The sequence below is a fragment of the Phocoena phocoena genome, chromosome 10 (assembly GCF_963924675.1).
Source record: "Phocoena phocoena chromosome 10, mPhoPho1.1, whole genome shotgun sequence".
Lineage (NCBI taxonomy): Eukaryota > Metazoa > Chordata > Mammalia > Artiodactyla > Phocoenidae > Phocoena > Phocoena phocoena.
This window is the reverse complement of record NC_089228.1, coordinates 14,439,396-14,452,171: the sequence shown is the minus strand read 5'-3', so window position 1 is coordinate 14,452,171 and position 12,776 is coordinate 14,439,396. Positions and strand designations below refer to the sequence as shown.

General features: G+C 35.4%; 1 protein-coding gene across 4 annotated transcripts in view; it reads left to right on the top strand.

The window, feature by feature from the left end:
* The window catches only part of CNTN6 (contactin 6), a 293,831-nt gene extending 283,792 nt beyond the window's left edge, over nucleotides 1-10,039 (top strand). For 3 of the 4 annotated variants that reach the window (XM_065885738.1, XM_065885739.1, XM_065885737.1), the window contains 3 exons: nucleotides 7,870-7,982; nucleotides 8,745-8,913; nucleotides 9,767-9,867. In XM_065885738.1, coding sequence (XP_065741810.1) covers nucleotides 7,870-7,982; nucleotides 8,745-8,913; nucleotides 9,767-9,867 — 383 coding nt within the window. Of the gene's footprint in view, nucleotides 1-7,869; nucleotides 7,983-8,744; nucleotides 8,914-9,766 lie in introns of all 4 variants that reach the window. The other variant, XM_065885736.1, reaches the window with a different exon arrangement.
* The last annotated feature ends 2,737 nt before the right edge of the window (nucleotides 10,040-12,776 follow it).

Genomic DNA, 12,776 nt, shown 5'->3' with positions numbered 1-12,776 from the left:
TGTGGAACTGCTAAGCAGGAAACAAACAGATGAACAAAAACTCTCTAGTACCAGTCCATTTTAAGGAAAGAGTACGTGTGGATCAACAACTCTTAAACCAGCTCTCCTTCAATCCCCTAGTTTGATAAAGACGTTATGAGTGATCTTCTAGAACTGACTAGCTAGAGATGTGGTTCTATTCCTCTTCCTGTTTTACTCCATCTTGACCAAGTTGATGACGTCATTGCCATATACCTGTATGAACGATTTGCTTCCATGGTCCTTCTGGAGTCTAGCCTCTTTCAGTTAATCTGAAAATCTGATTGAAATCTCCAATCAATCAGTGGTTTTAAATTTGCCCAGACATTTCCTTCTAGCTGATTGAGAGATGCCAAACTCACAGAAACTCTTGTGTGTAATTTAGTTTCTATCTCAGGCAAAATCAAGGGTGATTAGAAATGCGTAAAGATAGTATCAAAAAAACCTCACAGATCTGACAGATCTGTGACAAACTGACAGACATTTTAGTGTAGTTGTTGATATAACACTCAAGCTGACTCATATTAAATGCGATTCCATTAACCAGTTTAAGGTGGGCTGAGACCTGAACAATAAACTTAATTATCAAGAAGATATAGAGATATAGATATATACATGATATACATAGGAGACCATGTATATACATCTATATATACACACACACATATACAATTGTCCTTCAGTAGCCTAGGGGGATTGGTTCCAGGAGCATCCACAGATGCCCAAGTCCCTTATGTAAAATGGCACAGGGTTTGCATATAATCTACATATATCCTCCGTATAATTTAAATCATCTCTAGATTACTTATTATACCTAAAACAATAAATGTTATGTAACTAGTTGCAAATACAATGTAAATGCTATGTAAATAGTTGTTAGCAAATTCAAGTTTTGCTTTTTGGAACTTTCTGGAATTTCTTTCAAATATTTTCAATCCTAACTTGGTTGAATCTGCCAATGTGGAACCCAGAGATACGCAGATACAGAGGGCCACCTGTAAAAACATACATACATACATATACACATATAACCTTAAAAATAATTTTTTTCCTTTAACTTGAATTTGTTTGATTGTCCATGCAACCTAAATTAACCATGTGATAGTTTGTGCTAACCAACTCTATGTGTTTAGGCAGAAAACTTGTTTTAGACACAGGTTTGCTCAGTTGACCCACTTGGTCCTACAAATGGGCTTGACTGAAATTTGGATTAAATGCCAAGAACATTGTTAGTGGTTTGCCTGAGTGTTCACATGAGATCAGCCTTATCAAAGAGTAGGAGACATATCCTTTGAAAACAATTTAATTAACAGGGAGTAATTTTATCAAGATACAGTGCTAGAATATATCTGCTGAGAGAAGAGTGAGATGAGAGTCAAAGTATAAAGTGAAGTTTAGTGTTTCTTTAGCATCCGCCTTCTTTTTTGATTCAATCAAACACACAAAAACCCTCGTAATTCCTAATCTCTTTCATGAAAACCTTGTTTCAATATTTCTTAAATTTGGCTTTCACCAGCCTGTGCGCATCAGCATTTTTATAAAAATATCCAACAAGGACTTGAGAATAAGGTTCTACAAGACTCTATCTTGTATTTGGATACAAATAAAACCTCTAATTTTATTCTTTCAACATTTTTTATCACTAACATTATGAAAATAGAACAGAAACTACTTTAGTCTCCTATTGTTGCTATTCAAATTAGCACAACTTAGTGGTTGAAAACAATATAAATTTGTTTTCAAACACTTCTAGAGGTCAAAAGTCAGAAATGAGTTTCACTGGCTGGAAAACAAGATATGGGCAAGGGCTGTGTTCCTTTTGGAAACTCTAGAAGAGCATTTGTTTCCGTGCATTTTCTGTCCTTTAGAGAGCCTTCTCTCCTTGGCTTGTGGCCCCTGCCTCTATCTTCAATGCCAGCCTCATGGTATCCTCAAGTCTTCCTCTGACTCTGACTTCCTCTTCTATCTTCACATATCCTCTGACTCTGGCTCTCTTGCCTTTTTTCCTTCATCAGAATCCTTGTAATTACATTGAACCCACCTGGAGAATCCAGGATTATTTATCCATGTCAAGATCCTTAACATAATCACATGTGCAACAAGTAACATATCCACAGGTTTTGGGGATTAGAATCTGGACATGTTTGGGAGGCCCTTATTCTGCCTATGACAGTTACAAAATACTGAGCACTCATGTCCCAAGCCCAGCGTTAATATTCTACATACTTATCTCAATTATTACAACACAACAAGGAGTATGTTATTTTAATTCCTAGATACAAGAAAACAGATGCTTAAAAAGGTTCTGCTGTGGCATCTTTTGGACTGGCATACTATGAACATGGACTTTCTGAATCTCTGGATCCCATGGACATTGTACTAGTTTGCAATCTTCATCTCTAACCATCTAAATAGTCTCTCTCCCTCCAGACTCTCAAATCTTCAGTCCAGACCTCAAACTGGCTTGAGATTTTTATCCCTAAAATGGAATCATACTCTCTTCTAATTCCAAAATTTCACTGTCTCCTCTATTCCAGAGAACAAAGAGAAAGGTGTACAAGATCTTTCACAGTCTGTCCCCAAATTTCTTTTCATCCCATTCCTCATCTAGCCCTCGCAGCACCAGACTTACTGATCTTCTAAAGTTTAACATTCACTTATCTAATTTCACGCATTCTCCCAGTTTGTAGTGGTCCCACCGTGCCTATAAACAGACAAATATCTTTGCTACTGATCTATAAATTTCCCCTTTAATATATTTGCATTTTACTGGGTGATTCTATAACTTTGGACCATTGTGAAATATTATTGGAAATAGCTAGAAAAGAATTTCAGAGTGAAATAAAGTTGGGTATGAATCCCAGCCCAGCCATGAACTGTGTGGTAAGTCTAATTACTTAATAACTCAGAGCCCATTTTCTCAACTGAAAAACAGAGATGACTGTACTTTCCTCCAGAGTTTGCTCTGAGAACTAAAAGATATAATATATACCAAGGTGACCCAGAGGCAGCCATATACTGAGAGCTCAATGTGTAGTAGCATATATTATTATATTTCTTCTTTAGAGGTGATTTCACTTTCTTTGCATTTCTTAAAGTAGGAAAGCCCATCTACTTTCTACTTTCTTTCTTTTCATAAATTTGTTGCAGAAATTTTCTTCAAGGGTGATGGAAGGACAGGCAAAGCAAAGATGAGAAATGGCTTTAATGAAACATTGAAGATAGCTCTGATTCTAAGGGCTATCCCTGGATCTAACTTTGATTTTCCATGTCCTTGAGATGACACCAACATTACCTCTGAATAGTGCTGACAGCAAAAAATTCTGCATCCATCACACATTCATACTGTCACTGTCTAGATTTTCCATTTGATATTTGATCATCCATTGTAAATTCTGAGAAAGCAGAGCTCACATTTACCAAAATCTCTGCCTATTCTGATTGGGTACGCTAAACAGAAGACAGAGCCTTTTTTTTGGAAACATGATGAATTAGATAATCACTCAAGAAAACAGTGCCTGCCATGAGCCATGCACAGGGTTAGGTGCCTAATGGAGATTAAAACAGGAACAATACCTGCCTTTGGGCTATTGCTATTTTAGTGGGGAGGCAACTTAAAACAAGAAAAAAAATGAAATGAAATAATCAAAAATTATGAAAAGTAATATGAAGAAAATAAGAGGCTGAGATATACATAGGAGCACCTATATGGGGAAGGCTATATATTTTGATATGACATAAAAGATAAAAAGGAGCTAGTGGACAAAGAGACCTCCAAACAGAAGGAACAGCATATGCAAAGCTTCTGAAGTCTTTGTTATTATTGTTGCTGGTGATGTTGATAGCCTTACAGGTTTTTTTAAAGTAAATATCAGTGGTTTAACATTAAGTATTGTAGCTTACTAAAAATTATATCTTTCCAAAAGAAAACTGAGGAGCACTGCAAGTACAAGTATATTGTGATCCACACAGACTTCGCTTAAATGGAATTTAGATTTACAACCAATGGGAGAAAAATATTTACATCAACTACAAGAGGAAAAAGCACTGCTTATGTAGACAGAAGTATTCAGAGCCAGTAACAGAAAGTGTTTGCAAATTTTGGTTCAATTTGGCCCCTGACGTCGACTGACTAGCACTCTGTACTGGATTTTTCTTGCTGTAAATAATGCAATCAATCCATATTTAGACATAAAGGAAGCATTAAGCTTTTATTTCATCTTGCACTTATGTTCCTTCTCTCTTTCCCAAATGTCAACCCCATGCTGTTACTTAGAAGTGTAACATAAGAAGTTGTTTTTGAATTGAATTCACAGTGTGAACTACAGTGGAATATAAATGCCATCTACAGAAAAACTGATCACAGGGAAGCCATTAGAGCTGCAGAGGGCTAGTTTAATGTTGCTCTGTTATTTGATTAATAGAAAATTATTTAGTCTTTGGAAATTGCCTGCAAAATTCTTTCAGTAAACTAGAAAAGTGCTTGTTTGTTGAGTAGGTACTTGGTACTTGTACCAAGTAGGTACAAACATCCATGGCATGTTGTTTTACATTATCCACATGACAGTGTTTTGTTTTTCCTAGGTAATACAAATTTCAATTTCAACATAGATATTTGCAATCCAGTTTAAGCAAATACATCAAATTCATGAAACCAGGGCTGTTAAAGGTGTTCATAATAAGATGATGGCCTTTTGAAGCACATTTTAGAAACTTAAAAAAAAAAATACTGGACACAAGGCATTGGCATTGGAGTCACACTCATGGACAAAAATAAGAAAAGCTATAGACTATGAGAACTTCCCAGATAATTAGCTGAGACTTCACCACTTTATCTGCCTTTCGAAAAGCACATAAAGAACCCAAGTAAGAGCAAAATTATTAAGGGAAAATCTTGAGTATACCCTAATTATATTTAAGAAGTGAATCTTTTGCAAACTTCGGAATTCTGTTATTAGTAGCAAACTGCATTGAACACAACGGAAAAACTGATTATGTCATAATGCCACAGTGAAGAACTGCTACTCCCACGAAGAGAATTAACAGTTACTGAGCTATTTAGTTTGCACCACTAACCAAGATAGGAATATTTCCTATTTTATTTCATGGAAGCTAAAACTCTTATAACTAAAATATTTTAGTCTCATTCCAAAGATTGGAAAACCAGGCCTCTTGGAAGAGACTGGATACAGATTCAGGTCTCTCTGACTTCAAAGCCCAACACCTCCCGGATAGCAAGAGAGGTAAAGCATTCCAAATAATCCACACAATTGGCCATTCATACCGTGAGTTCATTCTTGACAGAATGTTTCTCATTTTATGTTCATGGAAAGCCTTACTTCTGTTTTGGCAGATGCGGAAATAAATGCAAATGTTCCAGTATCAAAGACACAATCACTACCATATAGTTAGTAGAAGTCAGTTCTTCTCTCTCTCAGTCTGGCGCTTCATCAATGGATTCATAGTGTTAAAAGTAGTACTTTTTATCTAAACATGCAAACAAACAGAAAGGGCACAGCAATAGATGAAACCTTCAGAATTCATCACTGCCAGTGACATCAAAGGACTGAATTTATATTTTTGCTGTATTGATTGTATGATGTTGTTAATGTTAGCACTTTGTTTTAAAGAACAAAGTAAAAGAAATGAGTCACAGGAGTATATTAGATATTAAAACTGGTATCTTGTGAGAATTTTTATATTATCTCTTTTATAGCTGAGAAAAAGATTAGAAAAGGCACTTTGGGATAAGTTGAGGGAAAACTGTTACAAAACTATAATCATTGCCATCAGTCCTTCAGAAATAAACATACTGACAATCATTCACTGAGTTCTTACCAAGCGCAAAACTCTCAGTCTTTTATTATGATTGGGTTTATATTGCCAAGAAATGTACTAGGACATGGTTGATCCAATTGGCATGCTCGTCTTATAAATTCACGTGGATTGTTATAGGTTTGGCCATGTCAATTGGCCTTGATTATAGGACAGCATAATGAATGGACTGGCCACACTGTGTCACCTATGGATCTTCCCACAGCCCAGTACATAATTAATATGACCCAAGAAAATCACACAGGACCCCAAGTAGTTTTTCTTTAGCCATCTATTACACAGTCATTTATTTAACATATATGAAATATATGCCTCCTCCTACATGCCAAGCACCATGCTGGATGATGGAATACAGAGTTGAACAAGTCATATGTCCTCAGTAAATTTAAATAAACACAGAGCATGAATAGCTATAATTCAATGTGATAAGTTCATAATAAAATATGAACTGAGTCCCATGAGAGCATAGGGGAAACATTTATCTCTCCACTACATCCCAAACGAGGTGTAAGTGGCTGGGTGAATGATAACCCAGGGGATTGGCGAAGGCAAGTAGATGTATCATAATGCAATGTTGGACACTCTGTGATTCTTCCAGTAGCACATAAGACATTAAATAGCAGTTGAGTCAAAACTCCAAAAGAAATCATTTCTATTCCCATCAGTGTTATAATGAGTTAAATACTATGCTCATTCAACCTCACAAATTCAAATAAGATGCCAAAAACATCTTGCCGGGTAGTTTTATCTTTGCCTCTGCTATCCAGCTGAATTATTTTTAATGTCTCCAGTTTCTTAAATCTCAAAAATAATCATGTGGACTCAAATCTTTGAGAAACAGTATGCTGTCATGGAGAAAAACTAGATTAAAAATCAAGAGACCAGGATTCTGACTGGGATCAGCCACTCATTAGCTGCATGCTTTTAAAGATGTAGATTTCCAACCTGGACTCTAGTTTGCTCGCATGTAAAATTTCTCAGTTGGACAAGATCCATTCATTTAGAAGGCTGATTCTAAATACGTCTTCCCTTACTTCCCACTACGTTTCTCCCAGAAAACATTAATTTCAGGGAACTAAAAGCACAGTTTGGATTTAGAGTAGACACCTTTTGGGATGATCATCCAGTTTGTAATTTTTCCTCTTCAGGGTTCCTACCAGCTCTATCTATATTAAGTGACATGTATCTTTCTCACTGTCTAGCCACAATTGATTGGGCTAAGATAGAATATGGCCAAATTAAGCCAATCATCAGCTTTTACTTGGAAATTCTAGCTTGGACTATCTCTGAACAGAGGAAATTTCAAACCTCAGGTGTAGGTGAGCAGTCATGATTTCTGCCACACTCACTGAGAACAAAGAGATGGTCTATGGCAAGATGAGCATGCAGCAAAAACTACTGTGAGAGGTAGAGAGAGGAACTTCTTGGCTTTTGGACATTTTTTGTTCCTTCTGAGGCTCTGCTGCATTCTGCCAGGAATTCTAAGAGAGTCCCCTATATCCTTTACAGTATATTCCTAATATTTTGTTTTAAAACACCTTGAGTTGGTTGTATTACTTACAGTGAAAGTCCTAACTAGTACATGATTATTAAGTAAAGGACTACTAGGAATTAATACCTTTGTGTTGATATATGTAAAAAGTTTGCCGCCTGAGTTTGTCTGAGATGCTTATTGATTGATGGACAAATTAAACACTAGATAAAGAAGCCCTCCCTCTATTCATATATAGTAAAGTAAACAAATTCAACAGCAGTGATTAATAAATTAATACTGGACATCCAGCATGCCATTATTAATTCATAAGTTTGTCACAGAGATATTTCCAAATGACCGGAATTTGAATGAATTTGCTTACTCTGATTAGAATTAATATGATATTTCAAAAGACACTGAAAACATTTTAGCTCCTTCTATGCTAATTATACACGATTTATTTTCCCTTTTCATGTCAATGGGTCATATAGTAACCATGAGCTAATTTAAATTCATTTGGATCTTTGATCATCTTTTTAAAGCTCCAAGCCAACCACCAGCTAACATCGCCTGGAAGCTGACAAACTCTAAATTATGCCTAAACTGGGAGCATGTAAAAACCATGGAAAATGAGTCTGAAGTATTGGGCTACAAGGTGAGTATTCTGTTTTTCTTTTAACCATATCAATTAACTTACTAAGGAACCAGAAATGTCAGAACCAAATAAGAAACAAATTTTATGCCCATGGAAATATAGGAATCTTTTTTTCCCAATGTTCTGAAAATACTTGGCATTGCTGCTTTTAAATTCTTCATGGAAAATTTTATATTGTGAGGTCAGAATGTGTCATGGAGCATTAAGAAATAAAACTTTATAGTATGCAACAGTCTTTTTTCAAGTGACTCCCCTTGCCATCAAAAAATGATGGTGTATGTAGATAGTAACTGTGAGATGAGTATGAGGTCAAAAAGTATATTCAAATAGAATTTCTAGAACTTAGGCTACAGTAGGATATCATCTTTTAACAACATAAAAGGACTCCAACAAGAGTACAGTCAAAAACCCAGAGCAAACCATTTCCATCAGTGGTAATGAACATCCTCTCCTGGCAAATGCATATAGTATTCAGACAACTGAAATGGGTCCAAACTAACCAGTAACTTTTCACGACAAGCTCCAAAGATAATGGCCTGAAGCTATTTAATTAATAGAGAAAAATCTATTCTCATTTCAGAAGCACTGGCCAAAAAGGAAATCTTTCTCTAACAACTAAATTTAAAGAAAAGGCACAGACCAGATATTTCCATCCAAGGATTACAGCATGTATAATGCTCGTAGTGTTATAGTGTTCCATAAGAGTTTCTGAACCTTAGATAAGCAACATGTCCATTTAACTTGATTCACCATTTTATTCAGATTCTGTACCGGCAAAACAGACAGAGTAAAACTCATATTTTGGAAACAAACAACACATCTGCTGAGCTTCTGGTTCCATTTGAAGAGGACTACTTGATTGAAATAAGAACAGTTAGTGATGGTGGGGATGGAAGCAGCAGTGAGGAAATTAGGATTCCAAAAATGTCAAGTAAGTTGAATCACCATTCCTGTTGTAGATTTTGAATCCAGACAGATGCCAGCATGAAATCTGGGCTCTGTGAATCTTTCCAATTCTTGTTTAAATGTTGGGTGAAAAAATAAAAGGTCTATGGTTTCACTTTTCAATTGTGAGCAAGAGGTGATGAGTCAACTTTCTTTAATCCCTCAGATTTACAACATGCTTATAAATCACAGTTTTATATTTCCTCATTTTGAATCTAAAAAAAAACAAACCCTCACAACTGTGTGTCATTGGTATATGCTTCATTCTATTGGCACAAAAACGAGAACGTTTCTCTATGGCTACTTACTTGGAGGCTTCTGAGAGCAAGGAGAGCAAATATGAAGCACATGTACATAACACCTCTCTTCCCATTTTCATGGCGGACATCACTAATCGATTACGACATTCATACTGAGCTGAGTCAGCGCTTTCAAATCCTCTCAATATGATGTCCTAAGCAGGTATCACCAATTGGTCATATTTAGCATGTAATAATAATTTATTATTTCTTCTTTAGAAGAATCACTCACGCATCTACCTGAAGCTGTGACTGAGTATAAGTCACCAGCTGCCACGTTAGCCAATACTACTCTGCCCTGTAGTCAGACTTGGCCAATTTTAGGCATTTTTCTTTTTTATTTTTATATTTAAAACAGATATCCTAGGACAGAGGGTTAAATACACTTCCTAAAATTAAATCCAATATAAGTGAAACAAGTGTACTAAAATGTGTTATTAAAAGAGAAATAACAGTATGCATTTTAGTTCATGAAGAATTAATCTAACAAGTAATTTTACTTTTTCTCAAGACATTTTGTTTCACTTTTATATTTTGCAGGTCTGAGTTCCAGAGGAGTTTCAGTCATAGAACTTAGCATCCATTTCCTGTCAATTGTCATCACGATTTTTTACTGTTTTGCTATTCAGCCTCTTATATGATGAAGAAAACAATAAATCTTTGAGTTTTTTTGAAAGCAAATCATTCTGTAAATAAGCTCTCCAGCCCCTGTTACAAGATACATTCTTAAAACTGACTTGTTTGGAAAGAAAAAATGTATATTATGAAAATCTTGTAAATATCTACGGTACATTAATAAAACAATTTTAAACACTTTGGAATTTTAAAGTCCACACATGATTACACACATTCAGAAGGCACCAAATTAATGCATGGAGTTGTCACTACTGTGGCTTTTAAGTAACTTAAACGGAGAGTATAAATAACTCTCTTGATGACGATGGTCAATATGAAAGAAACTGTAGTTTCCATAGCTAAGATGTCCATTTATTATATGCTCCAGGCAATTTAATTCAGTAAATTAAAATTTCACCCTAGTTGGAAATAAAGTAAAATCATTTGTTTATCCTTGGGGTTCTTTAAAAATGTAAGCTATTGTAAAGCATGCTGTGTTTTATCTCTGAATCAAATTGGGACAAGAAATATTTGTACCCCGTAATATATTCATGTACTTGATGTTCTTCTCAGCTCACTTTTCTATCAGTTCGGTAATAAACATGGCAAAAAAAGCACTTTCTGGCAAAGAAAAAGAAAAGAAGGGAAAAAGGAACCAGCAAAAACATCTAATGAATCTTGTATACAGTAAGCAATTTCTTACAGCAAAGTTTAATTTTAAAATCAATTCTGAATTCTCCCAAGGAAGAGGTTGCATGAACAATTCTCAGGTAATTATTACAAAGTGTTAGCAATGTGTGTGGTGTTTATTTTTGTATTATAAATAAATCTGGGAATGGAATTACTTTACAAAGTTTTTTTGACATTTTGGTCAAAAAATATATATATATTTTTGCCAATCTTCTCTGCAACTATTAAAAATAATTCTATACCATCCAAGGCTTAGAAAGATTTTTGTGGGTTGACTCTTCTCTATGCTGTACCTGATAAGGTCAGCAGTCTCACTTCTTGGGATTGCACAGTCTGGACAAAGCAGCCTGGGAAGAGGAAAGGTTAATGAGGGAGCCCATGCCCTTCTAAGTAATCATCTATCCTTCACAAACAGCCTTGAGGGATTTGATCTGCTGTCAGCCTGCTCTACCTCCCAGCCAATCAGATTTGATGTCCTGCGAAGCTGGGAGTGAGGAATGGTCACACTAGTATTGCCTTCTTCACATGGCACAACTTCTTAATTAAATTATGCTGAAAATATCTGAACTCTCCTCCCAACTCTCAAATCACACAATCCTTAAAACTGGATTCTGTCATTTTCACTTCTAAAATATTTTAGAGCTGTTTAAAATACTCGATGTAGTCAACAGCAGATGGACAATGACTTTCCATAGTTCAGAACTTGCTCCTTGCTGAAGAGTGTGTCAAGCATGCAGTACAAATCAATGACCCTTATTATCCCTGCACATTAAGATCTGACTGTGCTTTGATGGAGCAAAATAAACAACAGAAAATACTGTTTGGCACACTCACATTAACAGCTGCCTGAACAACACATATTTGTATTGATCAGATATACCAGTGTTGGCACATGGTCTTAATGGTTTCCTCAAATTATAAGAGACAAGATTTGTGTCCTGGTTCCCAAAGTAGAGATTGAGCATGAAATACACTATGAGATTTTTGTTTTTGCGATTAAGAGAATTAGATACATAGTCATTTGAGTAAGAATCCAAAAGCTAAGTCAGTTCTTTTCAACAACACATTTATTTGCAGGTGTGTTTTAATTCATGATTACTGGAGTATTAAATGTCTGTATTATTCAATATCTAATATATTATTTATATTTTCACCCATCCATGCTAAATTTTTCAGAATATAATTTGGCATTAATATTAAAAAGTGTGAGATTTGACTCTCAATTGATTTGAATCTCTACTCTTAGTGAGGACTTGGGCACATCTTTTAACGTCCTCATGTCACTTTTATGAGGATTAAAGGACATAATGTACACAAGTATTGAGCACGTTGCAAGCAACACTGTAAGCTGTCAACAGAGCAGCTGTCATCTACTGCTACGAACTAAACACCTAATGAAATAAGTTACTTAACTGTTCAATAGACTATGAAAACATATTCAACCTGTATTTATATCAAATTCCAAAACAGCTTCAAGAAAAATGAGTAGTCCACCTACTCAACACTAAATGGCACTAAAGAATGGAACCAATCGTGGTTCCACCAATGTGTTTCAGGAAAATATTCTTTGTGATGTATACACTCCTTTGACATTTAGGAAGGATTGCCAGTGAATCCCTTAATTGATTGAGTATACTGCTGTTATACACTGCTATGAACATGATAACTCATTTCCATACTTCTTACAGGAAAAGGAAAAAAAAAGTGATTGTACCTGGAAATTGCCAGAAAACGAAAGTGAATAAGAGTTAGGACACTTGACACAGGGGAAATATAACACTATAGAGCTATGGGCTGCACAGATAATGTTAACTTCAAATTCAACTCCATTTTCTCTCTTCTCTTACTATTCACATTATAATCCTTCCAGGTCAGTGTCCCTTTTCTGACTATACACCAGAAGATGGCTTATAGAAGGGCACGCCTGCTCTCTATAACAGCAAATGCAAGCAGTGAGAGATGACCTGGAATCAATTTAGATTCCAAATGCAATAACATAATCATGACCTCCCTTAAGTAAATCTACTATTTTTAAGCCTCTATATGTTATCAGTTTGTACTCCATCTCCGGATGTCACGTTTTATACACCCACTGTATGCCATAATTATTACCTTATTGTCTACAGAACTACATATTTAATTCAACAACGTATTTAATTTGTTTCTGTTCCAGAATTCAAGAATTTATTTCAACATCTCTATTGAACACAGTACTTGAATTAGTCAAGTTCTCCTGGGAAATAGA